At 43.0% G+C, this 18,526-nt stretch overlaps 1 protein-coding gene across 1 annotated transcript in view; it reads right to left on the bottom strand.

The window, feature by feature from the left end:
- Positions 1–7,278: 7,278 nt before the first annotated feature.
- The window catches only part of Dsg2 (desmoglein 2), a 45,967-nt gene continuing 34,719 nt past the window's right edge, over positions 7,279–18,526 (bottom strand). Inside the window, exons 12-15 of the mRNA XM_052741604.1 lie at positions 17,753–17,980; positions 15,712–15,833; positions 13,027–13,371; positions 7,279–10,521 (exon numbers count right to left, since the gene is read on the bottom strand). Coding sequence (XP_052597564.1) covers positions 9,499–10,521; positions 13,027–13,371; positions 15,712–15,833; positions 17,753–17,980 — 1,718 coding nt within the window. The 3' untranslated portion in view covers positions 7,279–9,498. The remainder of the gene's footprint in view (positions 10,522–13,026; positions 13,372–15,711; positions 15,834–17,752; positions 17,981–18,526) is intronic.

Below are 18,526 nucleotides of genomic sequence, written 5' to 3'. Positions count from 1 at the left end.
CTTTTCTTAAAGTATGAATTTTATATCAATATTTACAAGATTTATATATATATATATTTTAAACTTTGTTAAGATATTAATGGTCATATAGAGTACTAATTCTAGAAAAAAGGCTTCAATTAGCTGCCTATACATGTCTTTGTGTTTGAGTCTTTATCAGTTTTCTGCAGGAAATCACGGCCAGGCCTAACATCAACTAAAGTCTCCAGGAAGAAGATAGGGTCCCACAACAACAATAATTCCACATGAACAACAATAATACCACTAAGCTGACAAACATCGTCTACAGATAAGCTTTGGACAACAAACTGCTCCGAGCAATTTTTGAGATGGCCAGCTGAGATAATCCAGTTTCAAAGACTACTTGAATAAGGACTTGAGATAAGCCCTGAATTTTGGCATTATGCTCAGACTGGACAACAAAGGATATAGCTACCTTTCCTAGAATTTGACAATTAACCCCCAAAATTTTTCTTTTCAGAATAAAGATACCTTCGCCCATATCCAGCAGGAAGCAATTTTAAGAATACAATGCCGACATTCCTAAAGAGGTGGTGTGGGGCGGGTGGTTTTTCGGTCTTTTAATGGGTTTTGGGTCTGGGATTATTTGTATTGTTTAGGAGGTTACAAGTTGTTGTTAAGGGTTAGGAAAAGGGCTAAGCAAAGAGATTAGATTTAAGGTTCTTGTTTAAAAAAAAGATACATAGAAATGATAGAAAAAAGGGTAGATTATTGAATCTACTCAGAAAAGTAAAGAGAAGATATAGATATGATATAGATAAAAAGATAGATTATTGAATCTACTTTTAAAAGACAATTACTTGTTTTAAATATTTTACATTGGATTGGATTTTGTATATTGTATACAAATTATATTATTGATATTGATATTGTTAGAAAATGCCATACATATATTTCTAATCTTGTTCAAGATAGTGTACTTATACCATTCATTTAACAATGTAATGCAATTTGCTGATCCTTGAATATTATTATTACTACCAACTATTAGGATATAAAGAAATGAAAGTTAGTAGTTAGACATTACAATCGAAATTGTAGTCATATTAGGTGTGTTTTCAAGATTGAGCAGATATATTCTAGATAGACAGGGTCATCTTCAAACCCTTCAGAGATCTACAGAATATGGCATTTAAAATGTTTTAGTAACTTAGAAAATTTTTCTTTTTTTGTTATGACTATGAGACATGTCGGCTCCTGACAGTACCAATCTACTTCAGAGAAAATATGGGCATTGAAGAAACTGCATATGGAGTTAACTTTCATTGTGGCAGAAGTTAGCCACTGGACAACAAAGTATCCTCAAATTGACTGCTGATAAACAGGACAAAATGGACAGACAGGACACGAAACAAAGGACTACCGATTCTTGCCAAGACAAGTGTGGTTGTGGCTTTAACAAAAGGCATCTTCTGAAGCCAGGACAATATGGCACCATCCCTGAAGAGGCCTTCGCAATCTGGAAAAAGTACAGTGCCCTTTTCTTTGAAGGCAGCTGAATTGGCAGTGGACCGATGGCTTCTGATGTGCAGTGGAACAGCAACTGAAACAGATGTTCTTGAAGAGTAACTAAGCTGACAGAGTTTAACCTCTCAGTGGTAGACTGGCATTTAATAGAGGGATGTGGAGAAGAATGGGATGCTGAGATGAAGCCACACACACACAGCCAAGAAGAATGGACAGCTGAATTAAAAAAACATCAACAATTTCCAGAATTTAAAATCCTGAATCATGACATGACACTAGTGGAATTCAGGTGTTTCTGGTACATGGACTGCTCTCACCAAATGTGAGGTTGAACTGTTGACCTTGTGTACATCCTACTTCACAAATGAGTCTGTCAGATACTCTAAGCCTATAGGCTGAAGATGATGCCCCAACACTGCGGAGAAACCTCAGGTGACTGTCCAGACAGCTGGATGTTTCTGTCAACTCACATTTTTTTTGGAAGCTGCTTGCATGCACTTCCTGTTTTTATTTTTGTTAGGTAATGTTATTTCCTTCTTGGGTCTCTGAGGGAGTTGAAGATTAGTTATAGTTATAGTTAAAGATTAGATAGTTATAGTTTTCCTTGTTAAGAATTTCAGAAAAGAAACTCACTAAAGAGGTGTATGTGTATAAATTTGAAAGATGTTATAAGATAGTTCTGTTAGTAACATAAGCTAGGATAGAAAGTGAATCAGGTACATTTTGGACTTACCAAAATAGGATAGACAATGGAATTATTTTCTCTGAATTTGTCAAATGCAAATGGACTAGACAACTAAACATTATTAGGTGTTTATTGCTTGTATATATTGTATATAGTTATTGTACTTCTTGTATGTAGTTTTTCTTATATTAGTTATAACTTTTTTCTTTTTATTAAAATAGAAAAGGGGAAATATGGTGATATTTTACTTGTGCTGAAATGTGATTTTATTTGTATGTTAATAAATAAAGTTACCTGGGGGTCAGAGCTAATAGCAAGCCATAGCAGAAATCTGGCAGTGGTAGCACATGCCCTTAATCCCGATCACATGACAGGCAGATCTCTGTGTGTTCAAGGATACAGCCAGCATGGAGACACATGCCTTTAATCTCAATACCAACCATAGAGACCTGGAGGTCTGTATAGATAGACAGTGATGAGGAAGTCATATGGTTGGGTTTACAACCAATAAGAGGGCAGAACAGAAAGTCAATAAAAAGACAGACACACAGGAAGTCGGTCTCTTTCTCAGAGGAAGGACAGCAGCGGCAGCGAAGGGTAAGAAAGGGTTTTTAGTATCAGCTCTTAACTACTGCTCTGACCTCTTGGGCTTTTAACTCTGCATTTGGCTCTGTGTTTCTTATTTAATAAGACAGTTAAATCTACATCTCTCTATTCAGCATCTACATAAAACATACCTTTTATCTTAGAGGGAGTAATGGATATATATATGCTCTTCTCTCACACATTATATCCCAACCTCAGTTTCCCCTCCCTCCACTCTCCCCAGTCCCCTATATTCACTAGATCTCATTTCCCTTCAAAAGAAAGAGCAGGCCTCCCAGTGACATCAACTCATGGCTCAGTTACAATAAGACTAGGCACAAACCCTCATATCAAGACTGGACAAGGCAACCCAGTAGGAGGAAAAGTGACCCAAGAACAGGCAAGGAAGTCAGAGGCAACCCCTACTCCCATTGTTAGAGTCCCACAAGAACACCACACTACACAATCATAGCATGTACACAAGGACCTGGTGCAGACCCATGCAGACTCTGTGATTGTTGCTTCAGTCTCTGTGAGCCCCGATAAGCCCTGCTTAGTTGATTCTGTGGGCTGTGTTCTTGTAGTGTCCCCGACTCCTCTGGCTTGACAATCCTTCCTCCCCCTCTTCTGTGGGATTCACTGAGTTCTGCCTAGTATTTGGCTGTGGGTCTCTGCATCTGCTCCCATCAGTTGCTGGATGACGCCTCTCTGATGATGATTGAGTTAGGAACTGACCTATGAGTATAGCAGAATATCACTGAGAATCATTTCATTGACTTTTTTTTTTTTTTTTTTTTGCCACTTGTGTTTGGTTCTATCCTAGGTCTCTGGACTCTCCAGCCTCTGGTTCCCGGCCACACAGGCAGTGGCAGATGTGGGATCCCTTTCGTGGTATGGGCCTCAAGTTGAACCAGTCATTGGTTGGCCACTCCCACAAGTTCTGTGCCATCATTGCCCCAGCACATTTTGTAGGCAGGACAGATTGTAGGTCAAAGTTTTTGTGGCCCAGTTGATGTCCCAATTCTACTTCTAGGATCCTTGCCTGGTTATGGAAGATGGCTGGTTCAGGCTCTGTATCTCTCATTACTAGAAGACTTCAGTAGGGTCACTCATCATAGATTCCAGGAACTTTCCAATGCACTAGGTTTCTACATTGCCCCCCAAATGCCCCTCAACCCCAGTCATCTCTCCCTCCATCCCTCCCACCTTTTTCATCTGAAACCTCCTGCTCCTATTCCCACCCACCCCCAGTCAATCCACAGAATCTATTGTATTTCCCCTTCCCAGGGAGATCCATGTATCATCCCCCATTGAGCCCTTCTGTTGCTTAGCCTCTCTAGGTCTGTGAGTACATTCCATGTTTGTCTTTCTGGGTGTGGGCTATCTCACTCAGTATGATTTTTTTCTAGTTCTACCCATTTGCCTGCAAATTTCATGATACCATGGGTTTTTTTTTTTTTTTTAATGACGGAGTAATAAAATACTCCATTGTGCAAATGTACCACATTTTTTTTATCCATGCTTCAATTGAGGGACATCTAGGTTGTTTCCAGTTTCTGGCTATTATCAGTAAAGCTGCTATGAGCATAGTTAAGCAAGTGTCCTTGTGGTAGGATGGATTGTTTTCTGGGTATAGTTGAGTGGTACAGCCCAAGAGTGGTATAGTGTGCTCTTGAGGCAGATAGATTCCCAGTTTTCTGAGGAACTACCACACTGACCTCCATAGTGGCTGTCCAAGTTTGCACTCCCACCAGCAGTGGAGGAGTGTTCCTTTTGCTCCACATCCTCCCCAACCTGAGTTGTCACTTGTGTTTTCATCTTAGCTATTCTGACAGGTGTAAGATGGAATCTCAAAGTAGTTTTGATTTGCATTTCCTGATGGCTGAGAATGTTGAACATTTCTTTAAGGGTTTCTTGGCCATTTGAGAGTCCTCTGTTGAGAATTCTCTATTTAGATCTGTACCCCATTTAAAAAATTGGATTATCTGGTTTTTTTGATGTCTAGTTTCCTGAGTTCTTTATATACTTTGGATATTAATCCTCTGTCTGATGTGTAGTTGGTGAAAATCTTTTTCCACTTTGTAGGCTGCCACGTTGTCCTGTTGATGGTGTCCTTTGCCTTTCAGAAGCTTTACAGTTTCATGAAATCCAATTTATTGATTGTTGATCTTAGTGTCTGTGCTATCAGTGTTCTGTTCAGAAAGTCTTTTCCTGGGCCAACGTGTTCAAGGCTGTTCCCCACTTTTTCTTCTCTCAGGTTCGGTGTGTCTGGTTTTATATTGGCCGAAGTCTTTGATCCACTTGGACTTGAGTTTTGTGCATGGTGACAGATGTGGATCTATTTGCGTTCTCTACATGCTGACATCCAGTTATATCAGCACCACTTGTTGAGGATGCTTTCTTTTTTTCCATTATGTATTTCTGACTTATCAAAAATTAGGTGTCCATAGGTGTGTGGTTTTATGACTGGGTCTTTGATTCAATTCCATTGATCAATGTGTCTGTTTTTATTCTAATACTACATGGTTTTTATAACTATAGCTCTATAGTAGAGCTTGAAATCAGGGAGGGTGATACCTTCTGATGTTCTTTTACTATACAAGATTTTAGCTATCCTGAGTTTTTGTTTTTCCATATGAAATTGAGTATTATTCTTTCAAGGTCTTTAAAGAATTGTGTTGGAATTTTGATGGGGATTGTGTTGAATCTATAGACTGCTTTGGGTAAAATGGCCATTTTTCCTATGTTAATCCTATCAATCTGTGAGCATGGGGGATCTTTCCATCTTCTGATATATTTTTTGAATTTCTTTCTCCAAAGATTTGAAGTTTTTGAGTTACTTCAAGATATATTACATTGTTTCATTATTTGTGGCTGTTGTGAAGGGTGTTGTTTCCCTGATTTCTTTCTCAGTCCATTTATCATTTGTATATAGGAGGGCTACTGAATTTTTTTTTAAAGCTATTCTTTAATGCAGCCACTTCGCTGAAGGTGTTTATCAGCTGGTAAAGTTCCTTGGTAGAATTTTGGAGGTTGTTATCATATCATCTGCAAGTAACAATACTTTGACTCCTTCCTTTCCAATTTATATCATGTGATCTTCTTCAATTGTCTTATAGCTCCAGCCAGAACTTCAATTACTCTATTGAATAGATAGGGAGAGAGTAGACAGCCTTCTCTTGTTCCTGATTTTAGTGGAATTGCTTTGAGTTTACATCCATTTAATTTGATGGCTGTAGGCTTGCTTGCTGTAAATTGTCTTTGTTATGTTTGGATGTGTCCCTTTTATCTCTAGTCTCTCCAAGAATTTTATCATAAAAGGGTGTTGCCCTAGTAGCCTTCTCCTGGCTTATCTTCACTGTCCAAAAACCCATGTGGCTCTTCTTTTGTGCCAGCCCAGTAATTACATAGTTGAACTAACTTTGGCCCAAGGTGGCATCTGTAAGTTGAGTCTTTACATAGTGAACTGCCATCTGGTTTACTAGGTAACCACAAAGAAGACTCTGTTTGTTTGTTTGTTTGTTTATTACCTCATCCAATCACAGGATACCCCCTGATGCTGGTCTGTGACCAAGATACTGACTGTAAATCCTGCTTGCCCATGTTGCCTGGATTCTCTATACTTCTTCTGGTTCAAGGCTAGCCCCTTCCCATGACATGAGTTATTCTTTGCACAAGTGATTTGTTAAATTTTAAAGTTTTGCTCTGAAAAATGGAAACCCAAATTCTAAGTATTTTTTCAACTTGCTTAATTCTAAAGTTTTTCTCTGTATTATGCATGCTGACCCTCTTTATATTTTTCCTTTCACTAATCTGTATTTCCTCAGAGTCTCATCATAGAATAATTTTTAACTTCTTTCTCTACTGTAGTGACTTTTATCGTTCCCTTTGTAAAATGTAACAAGCAACTAAAACAGCCTCTCTAAATGTGGTGAAAAATGTCCTCTCTTTGGGTCAGATGGAGAGCTAAACGGCTAAATGTAAGAGACTCCTGTAGAAATTTCTTGGCAGAGTGACAATCAATTCCTCAAGAATAAAGTTGCTGAACTAACCAAACAATCATGGTTAAAACTTAATTTCAGAAAAATAATATAGAGAGTCACCGACCTGCGGTGGTTCAGCTGCAGGGTGGTGCCAAAGTGACATGTGCTTACTAAGAATGGGATTACAGTGTGAGGCAGGCTGGGATATTAACTGCGTGCCTAGCTTACTGTATTTTCAATCAATGCTGAGTTTACTGGGGTACAGTTCCGTCCCAAGTCAAGAGCAGCTGCATTTTTTTTAGACTACTGATGTACAGTAAGAGAGTATTCAACGTTGACCTGAAATTTCAACTTAACCACCCTTCTTAGGAGGATTAGCAATGCTCTTCACAGAGGCTGCTTGGGCCAGCAAAGCAGATCATACTAAATAAGGAAGCCCAGGAAACATCTGCCAAGGCAGCTCTCTGCCCAAGGCAGCAGCATCCTTTGTGAAATACGACCGATCGATCGGTAGGAAGACAGGGAGGAAGGCCACTGTGAAGGAAGGCAGTCTTTTTATTGAAATATTTTACATGGATAGACACACAAACACAATCCTCCCAAGGAACAAATGTAAAAACTGACACAAATCACCCTTTTAGAAACAAGGAAGACCATACAAGTGACTACGCCCTGTGCAAAGGAGGAGCAGGGCCCCAAACCTACCCACAGAGTTTTAGTGTTTTGAGCACATGGGCTGTATTTGTAGCCTCACACAGTAGTGTGATTCCTGCTGCACACCTGGTGAAACATCAATTACAATAAAAACAAAACAAAACAGAAATCCCACAAAGCTTGCTATGCAGAAAGTAAACAACTCTAGATTGTAGAAATAAGTCGGCCTCCACCCCGCACAGCAGACCATTTGTAAAATACGTCACACGTCAGATAGTGGGGTGCATGGTATAAATGTTTTCACAATGCGATGCATGTAAACATCATTTTAAAAATGTCTACAAAAGGGTAAGTGAGCCGGGCAGTGGTGGTGCCTGTCTTTAATCCCAGTACTCGGGAGGCAGAACCAGGAGGATCTCTGTGAGTTCGAGGCCAGCCTGGTCTACAGAGCGAGAGCCAGGACAGGCTCCAAAACTACACAGAGAAACCCTGTCTCGAAAACAAAACAAAACAACAACAACAAAAAAAAGCATAAGTGAAGAATTTCCATTTTCCTAGGAAAATATTGAGAAATTTGATTGTTTTCAATAGTTTCTTTTTTTGTAAAGCATAAATTGTTACTGATATACACATAGGTTTTGAAACATTTTTTCAGAAACAATTTTTATTTATACGACATTTTCCACTGATGAGCTGCACAATCCCAACAACTTCCTTAAAGAAACAAGGCAGGGAAGTTCAGTGAAACTGATCCAATTATTCAAGGTTTTTATGGTAAAATGTATATCATGTATATCAAGTCATAACCAGTCAATTGTGTTTAGACATCAGAGTGGTAAAAATAATAATTCAGAATTATGAAAAGAGTCTTTTTGACATTTGAATAATTGTAATAAAAGAGTGGTTTGTGGAAGTCAGCTTGACCCATAGATACTGGCTTGGCCCTGCACTCAGGATGACAGGTGAATGGCTGGTCGCTTAACTACACTGAATTGTGTGCGTGCAATACCGCTGATGTCCAGTAGAGAGCATCAGACCCCCCCCCCCCCCCAAGTTGGAATTATCGGTGGTTGTCCACAGGACATGGACTTCAGAAACTAAAGTAGGGTTCTCGGCAAAAGCAGTAACGTGCTCTTAACCACCGAGCCATCTGTCCAGCCCCTGAATGCACTAAATTGTAGCCAAGAAACAAATATATGCTGAGGGTTTTGTTTTATAGACTATTATCACATTACAGAAAATTAAGTATGAATTTTATCTTGGGTTATTATTATTATTATTATTATTATTGAGACAGGGTCTCTCTATGTAGCTCTGGGTGTCCTGGAACTCAAACTCAGAGATCTCCTGCCTCCTAAGTGCTGGGACTAAAGGCATGTGCCACCACACTTGGCTATCCTGGATTATTTAACTGAATTTAAAATCCTTAATATCTTTATGACCTCTGAGAAACAAGGAGAAATATGAAGTCATTTTTTTAAGCACACAGGACATGTGTGGATACATGTCATGTGCAGAGAAATACACAACATGTATTCTTATCATGTCAGTGTTCTAAAATTCCAACAATTTACACAATTAAAAGGGGTCCAAGGTTTTTTCTTTTTCTTTCTTCTGGCCTCCTGTGATACTCAGGGTTCCAGTGTTAAAGAGAACCAGCAACACAAGTGGAAGCCCAGAGAGGAGATGCTCCTCTGGGTTAGATGAGCTATTTGGTACCTATAACCTGTGAGGTTCTGTAATATAAAGGGTGGAACTGTACCTACAGGGTGTCGATGCATTGTGCAGAGACCCATCCTTCTGGACCAGATGAACTAGAAACCATGCTTTAATTTGGCAAGTTCCTAGAAGCCGATTTTACTTGTCTAGCCTGTGAGTATTGCTTGCACAGTGTACGAAAGGCACTTAGGAAACAGCATCTTCAATCCATCCCCTGAATATCTCAGAGCATTTCTGAAATACAGCCCTACCAGAGACACTGTGGCCCTCTCGGCACAGCAGTGACTTCTTTCACTGCCTAAGTCTTTGTATGGGTTAGGGGCATGGAAACACACATCCAGAGAAGCCAGTTAGGCTCCGGGTCAGACGGCAGCTGGCTTCCGTTTAGGAGTAAGAATGTTGCACGGTGCTGTGTTTGGTGACCCTGGTGGAAGATGTGGTTACAGTAGAATTGGGATGGCCAGATTCCTCTAAATCTAAACTGGGCACAGGGCCCAGGCCTCCTACACTGGAAAGCACAGTCTTCCTAGCCTTGAGAGAGGTTTCGCTGGGGATCTGGTAACTGGACTGCAGAGAGGAAGCAGGAGCCAGAACTCTCTCTGTCACTGTGACATTCTGTCCTGCTGCCACACTGGGCATTACCAGAGTGGGCTGCACACCTGAGCTGGGAGCAAGGATGCTCTCCCTTTCCCTCACCATAACATACTGCGAATCTTTCAGATGCTGGGTGACCTCGAGTGGCTTAGGGACACCCCCGTTAGGCTGGATCACTCGTTCAGTAACAAGGACATTTTCTTCATTGGCATAATGCTGATCCACCAAGGTGGATGCTGGAGCATACACCCTCTCTGTCACAATAAGGCTCTGTGGCTGTCTAGGACCCAGGATCACAGTGCTGGGCGGCACTGTGGAGCCTGTGGCATAGGAAGTTTCTGTCACTATGATATTACCAGAAGCCACGGGGTCAGGAGGTGGTGGCACTACCTTTTGGCTCTGCCTAGAAGACACAGAGCTTTCAGTGACAATTTCCTGGGTGACTTTCTCTGTGTGTGCTTCATGCAGAGGTTTGGGGACTTGGAAGCCATGGCCAGAGGAGTACGTGCTCTCTGAGTTGACCATCGTTTGCTCATAGAGTGAGCCCGCAGCTGGGTTCACACTTGCTTCTCGGACAGGCTTTTGCCTCTGTTCACCCTCCACATCCAAATTGATCTTTCGACCCAGGCAAACTTCAGCTAGTGTCTTGAATTTAAGCCCCAGGTCATCTAAGAACAGGTCATCAAGCTCTCCTTCGATAAAGCTGCAGCAGCCAATGGAGCCTCGGAGGGAGTCCATCTCTTCCTGGGAGTAAACGAGAAGGCAGTCTTTGGCCATGTGAAGGTCGTCTTCCTCAGCATAGGAGGCCGCTTTCTGTCACAGAAATAAGAATGGAGCTAGATCATTACCAACACAAATTCATTTAAAAACAAGGCTTGATGTTCCTGTTTATAATGCAGAAACTGAGAAAAATCAAGTCTAATTACAAGAAAACAGAAGAGAAACATAATTGAGACATCCTATATCATAGGATATGTTGACCTGTCTTGTCACAAAACATTAATACCATGAAAGATGAAAAACGGTTGGGAGAACAATGTCAGATTAGATGTGAATAGTGCCATGGTAACTCAATTAGACACCGCGTAGAGAAGTTAATTGCTTTAGAAGACAATTGCCCTTATCATGGAGTTTATCAGTGACTAAAATGAAATGTAAATCGTATCCATTTTAAGTTTCCTAATTTGTTAGCTGCACTGTGGTAATAGGGGACACGTGCCTGTATTTGGAGTATGCCTATGTGTTTGTGTAAGTGTGAGACAGAATGGAAAAACAGAAGATAATGGAAAATGTAACTGGCTACAATCCATGTAAGCAACGGACACGCTTGGAAATTTCTACTATCTTTGAGACATGATTTTAGGTATCCCAGGCTGGCCTCAAACTCAATATGTGGCTGAGGATAACCTTGAACTCCCGGGTCCTCCCGCCTCTGCCTCCTGTATGCTATGGTTAGAGATGTGTGTCTCCACATCCTTCCGTTGATTCTTCTGACGTTTTATGAAAGCTCTGAAATCCTAGTTCCCTTTCCTCTTTTGGGGGGAAGGCTGGAGTTGGAACCTAGAGCTTTACGCTCTTCCACTGAGCTGAATTCCTACCCCCTGCCACGCTGCCAGACCTATTTAAAGTTTTGTGACACCCAGCGTTGCACCGTGGCGGTTAGATCCAGTCAGCTGACCACGCCGCTATGTTTCCTGCACCCTTACCAACTTCCTCTCTGCTCTGACAGAACAGGCTCCACCCTCCAACTGTAATGGTGGGTTTGTCGACCTCTCCAGCAGTTTTGGCTTCAAGGCTTTCGATTCCTGTTGTAAGGCAATGACCTACTCAGCAGCATCAGGCTTCTGCATGAACTGACTAGTTCCCATTTTGAAATGAATAGTTTTGATTCTAGTAATGAAATGTATCCTGGGATGAATTAGGTCTAGATGGAACACTTATTTCCAGTCCTGTTTCCAGGTGCTAACCTCAGGCCACGATACCTGACCCTCTTTTGAGTAACTTCCTCCATTGTTTCTTTGTGAATTCCCTTCAGAATGACAAGTGTTATCATATAAATAGCCAAAATGGGGTGCTTAAGAGATGCTGAGTGCATCAGAGCATTTGCTGCTCTTCCAGAAGACCCAGGTTTGATTCCCACCACCCATATGACAGCTCACAACTATATGTTCCTCCAGTTCCAGGGATCTGATGCCTTTTCTGGTCGGGTCTCTACCAGACATTGCCTGCCTGTGGTCCTTAGACAAACATGCAAGCAGAACATCCATACACATAAAAACAATAAATAAAATTAAAACAAACTAATAAACAAACAACAAACAAAATCCAACCAGCTGACCGACCAACCAACCAAAAATGTAAGTGGATTTACTAGCCTGAGTGTTTCAGGCTATGTTCTCTGCCCTCCTTCCTCTGTTTACCCCCCAAAGCCTGCTTCTGTAGAAGGGTACTATTTTTGACCCAGGGCCATGTGTCATAGTCACATGACTTACTTTGACAAAAGAAGAGAGTCTGAAAGCCTGTGAAGATTAATCATCATTATTGACTTGACTGGGTTGAGAATCACCTTGGCAACACACCTCTAGATATGTCATTGAGGCAGTTTTCTAAGAGGTTTGAATGAGGATGGAAGACTCACCCACCCTACATGTGGGTGGTGCCATCCATGGGCTGGGTTCCCGAACCAAATGAAATTGAAAAAAGGAGAAAGTGAGCTGAGCCCCAGCATGCACCTCTCTCTGCTTCCTGACTGTGGACGTAATCCGACTAGTCATCTCGAGAGGCCATTGTTATGCTTCCCCAGGATGGTCTGGAACTAACTTCTCAAACCATGAATTCAACTAAACTCTCCCTCCAGCTGCGCTTGTCAGCTGTTTTATGATAGCCGTGAGATAAGCAGCCACCAGAGCCGAGGTCTGGCTCTGTCACTGTGGTCTTCCCTGTTCCACAGGATGGCAGCTTCCCTGGGCTTAATCTGCATCTTAGAATGAAGATGACACGGAACAGAGCAAGAACAAGTCAACAGGTAAAAGCATGAAGAAAAAGGCCTTTGTAAAAACTAAGCAGATTACGGGGCCATTTGTTATCACAGCGTAACTTGGCTAACACTGTCTATTTCAATGGGGCCCACCTCTCTTTCCTGTTGCCTATAAACACACACACACACACACACACACACACACACACACACACACACACAAACCATAAAAGTTTCCCACTAATTGTCTCTACAAAAGCCCACTTAGTAATCCAGAATCTCACGTTTTGATATAAACGTTTCCTTCTCCCTCCTCACCATCCCCAAACGCCAGTGCTTACCTCTGTGTAGTAACTCCTCAAGAATTCCTCATTCATTGCCACAGCAGCTCCCCGAGCCCCACTCATGTCTCTGGAAGCCCCTGTGGCTCTTGTCATCCTCAGTGTTTCATTGGCTGCGATGGCTCCTGCCGTCCCTACAAGGTGAGTGGCTCCGGCCGTAAGGAGGCTTCTGTGCTCTTCCCATCTTGCATCCACTTCGGACAGCTCATGCTGTCCTTTGGTAAAGGACGCCGAGCTGCTGCCTTTCACCAGGCTTTCCTTGAGCATCGAGCCTCCTGCACCTCCTACCCCGTTTCTCACCGCTGAATTCTCGGCATGATCCGCCACCAGAAGTGACGGCACCACCTAGGGGTAAACAGCTCAGACATGAATCCGAAGGACAAAGGGACAGTGTACTTGGCATAAAGATATAAGCTAAGTGGATGTAAGGAGGGATAAGCTATTGCCTTCTAGGCAAATTAGGAAACCACTTAGGGTGGGACACGTCTACTTGAGTCCTGTGAAGGATTTCTTCTCCCTGCTTCAGAGCTGACTACAACCCATGGGAGACACAAAGCTCAGATTCCTTATGTGGTCTTGGTTCATTCTGTTTACCAGAACCAATGACATCTACCTCCCTTTGAGGTCTTCTGTGACAGTTACAGAACTCTGAAATTTCAGCTGGACATAAAACTCTATTTCCACTCTTCCATTGCTAGAATCTCTTGCCTAAATTAAAGAGAACCAAGGAGAAATGGTATATGCAACTTGTAAAAGCAAATGTGCCTACAGAGCAGTTCTTCATGTCTCAGCTGCTTGCTCCAGTGTGAGGACAAGAACTAGTTTCTGGAATGGAACCCATCTGTGGAGCATCTGGAAGGAGGTGGGGTGGGGGCATGTGTTGAAGGATCTCCATGTTGACTGATCCAGGACTGTCCACATTTACTTACTTATTCTTATTTGAGACAAAATCTCACTGTGTAGTCTAGACTGGTCTTGAACTTCTGACCCTCTTCCATTATCCTTCCAAGCACTGAGATTACAGGCTCACGTGTTTGACCACTTGGTCCTTAGCTGGTGGGATGCTTTGGAATATTGTGGAACCATTAGGAGGTGGAACTTCACTAAAGGAAGTGAATCACTGGAGGTGGACCACTTCCTGTCTGCTCTCTGCTTCCTGACTGCAGATGCAGTGAGACCCGCCTCTTCACACTTAGGCTACCAACATTTCTTTGCCATGCTGGACTGTGGCTCTCAAACTGTAAGCCAAATAAGCCTTTACTTCCTTAGTTTGCCTTATCAGATATTATTGCTGCAGTAACAAGGAAAATAATTGTGGTGGTTTGAAAGAAAATGGCCCCCAAAGGGAGTAGCACTATTAGGAGGTGTGGCTTTGTTGGAGTGGGTGTGGCCTTATTGGAGGAAGTGTGTCACTGTGGAGGTGGGCTTTGAGGTCTCATCTATACTCAGGCCACACCCAGTGTCCAAGACCACTTTCTGCTCCTTCTCTAGCACCATGTCTGCTTGCACGCTGCCATGTCCCACTATGATTATAATGGACTAAACCTCTGAACTGTAAGCCAGCCCTAAATGTTTTCCTTTCTAACAGTTGCCATGGTCATGGTGTCTCCTCACAGCATTAGAAACCCTAACTAAGACAGTAATCCACATGGAGAAACACCATGCTCTTCTTTGCCAGTACTCAGCTTCCTGACACTTGCTGTTGAAACATACATCCTACAGGAAATGGTACTTGTGGCAGATGACGAGGAGAGACCCAGGGTGAAGACACATTGGAAGGATAGGGAGATGACTGTTAAGCAATAAGAAAAGGGATTTGGGCACACTTCATAAGCATCTTGGGGGTTGGGGTTTACCTCTGTCAACTGACTGTACTGAGAATGGAAATGGATCAGATCTTGGTATTGAAAGGACCACTTCATAGCAGGGCAGAAGTTCCTAGTCTAAATTCCCACATGCTCTTGCTCTCCCTGTCCCTTGCTCTACGTCATTTGGATCACCTGCTGGCTTCTGGTCTGCATTCTTGTTAGCACAGGATATACCACAGTACAGTCAAAACCTCTCAAGTCTGCTCTGGCAAGCAAGAGAGAACATGCTATCACTTGAATCTGCTCTTTGACAAAGGCATATGTGTGAGATCTAATGACTGCTGCTGGGTAAACACATGCATGGGATTTAGTGACTATTTCTCTGTTTTCACTGTCATACTACAACACCAACACAGGCTCCCGTGACCTTGAAAGGCATAGGGCTTTCCCTCACCACCAAGCAGGCAGTCAGTTTTGCTGTGGACATCAGTTGGGTCCCTCTAATCAATTCCCCTGTGACACTGTCAGCTCCCAAAGATGGAGGGCTCAGTCTTCCAGACATTGTTACTTCCTACATGCCAAGGCCTTTAAGAGCTGAATGCCAGCTCTTAGTGTATATATTTCACAACTCAATAGCTGTGCCAGTGTCTCATGACAAAAAATATTGTAAATACCCTCCAAGAAAGACACCTTTAAAATCATAAAATAAGGCTGGGCATGGTGATTCACAGCTGTAATCCCCATACTTGGGGGCCCAAGGCAGGAGGATTGCTTTCAGTTCAAGACTAGTCTGGGCTGCAGAGTGAGACTGTTCAAACTCCCCACATCCCCCAACAAAATCAGACCAGAAGGCAGGTTCCATCACTGATAAACTGACCTTGTCCTCAGGTGGTGCCCCTTCATTATTCCAAGGGTGCAGCATCTCTATGGTCCCAGGAATGGGGGTGAAGCCTTTGGCGCCCTCTCCACAGTGGCATATCAGCAGCAAGAGCGGCACAACTGTAGAAAGCAAAGCAGAGTCCAGAGGTCCGTTTTCCAACCCCAACCCCAACCCCATCGTTTAGAGTTCACACTGGACGAGCTCACAGAGCAAAGCAGAGTCCAGAGGTCCGTCTTCCAACCCAAACCCCATCGTTTAGAGTTCACACTGGACGAGCTCACAGAGCAAAGCAGAGTCCAGAGGTCCGTCTTCCAACCCCAACCCCATCGTTTAGAGTTCACACTGGACGAGTTCACTTACTTGAAGCTTCATTTTTCTGTTCTGTGTTTCTTCCCTGTGATCCAACCTTTTGCAGCCTTGCTTTGGTTGAATTACACCAAAGCCTAAGGCAGATAGAATCCTCTGACTCAAAGGTCTTATTCATTACAGAGAACCCATCTCTGGCCAGTGAGCAGAATATTGTGATTGGATGAGATCATATGTAAATCAGAAAGACCAAGGTAAAGATGGAATGTTTTAAAACTACTGCCCCGAATTTTTTTTTTTTTTTTGTAAGTGTACTATCTAAAAGATATGTATCAGAGTGGCCAAAAGCAGCCAAGAATGGTGGCACATGTCTGTGATGCCCCTAGTACTTAGATGCTTGGGAGGCTGAAGCAGGAGGATTTCTGTGAATTTAAGGCCAGGCTGGGCTACAGAATGAAACCTGTCTCTAAAGCCCCATCCAAAACAAACACACACACACACATACACAACCTGGGGGGAGGGGGTGGTAACAACAACTAAAACATCAGCATATTCTAGAACACCAAAGCTATTGTACTTTACCTCAGAGTGGGGCTTTGCGCAAGACCCGATTCTGATGCCTCAGTTCACCTTTCAATTACCAAAGTACTGTTTTCTTTTCTTTGGTTTTTATTTTTTTATTTTTTCAGACAGGGTATTATATACCCATGCTGGCCTTAAACTCAATATGTAACTAAGAGAGATCCTGAAGTTCTGACCCTTCTGTTTCTACTTCTTGAGTTCTAGGGTCACAAGTGTGCTGTACCCCCACATTTAGTTTTATGTATTTTGGAGACTGAGCCCAGGCATGCTAGGTAAGCCCTCTCTACCTCTGAGCTACACACCCAGCTCTTAAGTACTGTTTTTAAAAACTAATAGTAATCAAGTGCCATGGGCTGAGTGACAGGTTAGGCTTCAGAGAAGCTGGGATGGGATGGCAGGGCATGGAATCCTGGGTAAAAGATGCCTACCCAACTCCATGGTAAATCGAAACAAGTCATTCACCAGCAAACAGAACCGATGGGCTAGAGGTCCACTGTAACTTGTTGAGCTCTGTGTATTTAACTAGAGATCTACAAGTGTCTTTAATGGGCCCCTCCTCTTTCCATGGAGACAGCCTAGGCTGTCTTGGAGGTGGTGCTCTGCCCAATTTCAAGTAGACTGGGGCTGTAGGTGATCCCAGGTCTTTGGCGGACTGGAGGGCAGACAGGACTGGCTGGGCACAGCTTGTCATTGTGAGGACACACCAAGTGCTTTGAAAAGGGTTGGCTGCAGCTGGTGCTAGCCAGAGGCAAGCCCAGCAGCCTGGATTGGAGGCAGAGGAGCCTCAGTGACTTGAACATACAAAGAATGGTTGGATTGGAACACACTACCATTGCAAAAATAACCTTATAGCCACATGGCACATGCATGTGGCAAGTCTTTTCTGAAGATATTAACACTACTCCTGGCACTGGGAATACAGCTGAACGACAGGATCCACCGCCACCGCGCCCCTGCCCCCAGCTCATCGAGATACCCACAGGAGTTATGTCAAAAGGTGGAAGAACATGCAATGCTCTCCAATTATCTTAGCATTCACCATCCAAAATGTTCTCATGAGGTTAAAGCAGGAGTGTAAGGAAGTCACTGTCTACAGGGCTAAGAAGCCACCCTGGGCTGAAGACACTCAAGACAGGCTCTGGAGACTTACGCAGCAAGAGCAGGAGGGCCAGAATCATGAGAGCGATTGCCGCGGGGGCCAGGCCAACGTAGTTGTCATACTGGGCTTCTGCACAGCCACCGCCCCTCAGGCACTCGCACACCGTGAGCTGAAGGACCTGCCTCTCGGGGCAGCTGAAGCCTTGACTGTCGGAAATGAGGAAGGGGATCTCACTTCTCCCGGGCTTCCGCTCGCTCTGCTGCAGCAGCACACTGGTCCCTGTGGAAGGGAAGGCACCGGGAATGAAAACGAGCGGCTGGTGAGGGGAGAGAAACTAACCCGTGGAAAGCGTCTGAGTGTAGCTCCAGGTTTAAGCTTTATTCCTTCCCAGCTCCTCATGGAGCTCATTCTGTGTGCTCCTCAAATGTGTCCACAGATTTCAGACCAAGTTGAACTAGCAGAAGGTTAGGATTGGACTAACTTTCTGATGATTATTTTTAACTAATGTGTGTGGTCTACTAAATTCCAGGAGCAGCCACCACACTGTCCAGTCAGTGGGAACACAGGGATGCAGGAGATGACATTTATATGAACAACATTTTCACTCAAGGATGTTTATTAATCTTATCCATTATTGCAAAAGAAGCTACCAAAGTAGTTTTTAAGTGTAGCAGAAACTGCATCGTGCCAAGCCCAGTTTTTGATAATTTTCAGCTCATCTTATTTTTATCTTGCTCTTCTCTTCGGTGACAATACTTCTCTCTATATAACCACTGTTTTGTTTCTTTTCTTAAGAAGTTTGGTAATGGCATTTCACATTATTTA

Source organism: Peromyscus californicus, unplaced genomic scaffold, assembly GCF_007827085.1.
Source record: "Peromyscus californicus insignis strain IS unplaced genomic scaffold, ASM782708v3 Scaffold_17__1_contigs__length_78620276, whole genome shotgun sequence".
Lineage (NCBI taxonomy): Eukaryota > Metazoa > Chordata > Mammalia > Rodentia > Cricetidae > Peromyscus > Peromyscus californicus.
The sequence above is the reverse complement of the archived record's forward strand: the minus strand, read 5'-3'. Positions and strand labels throughout refer to the sequence as shown.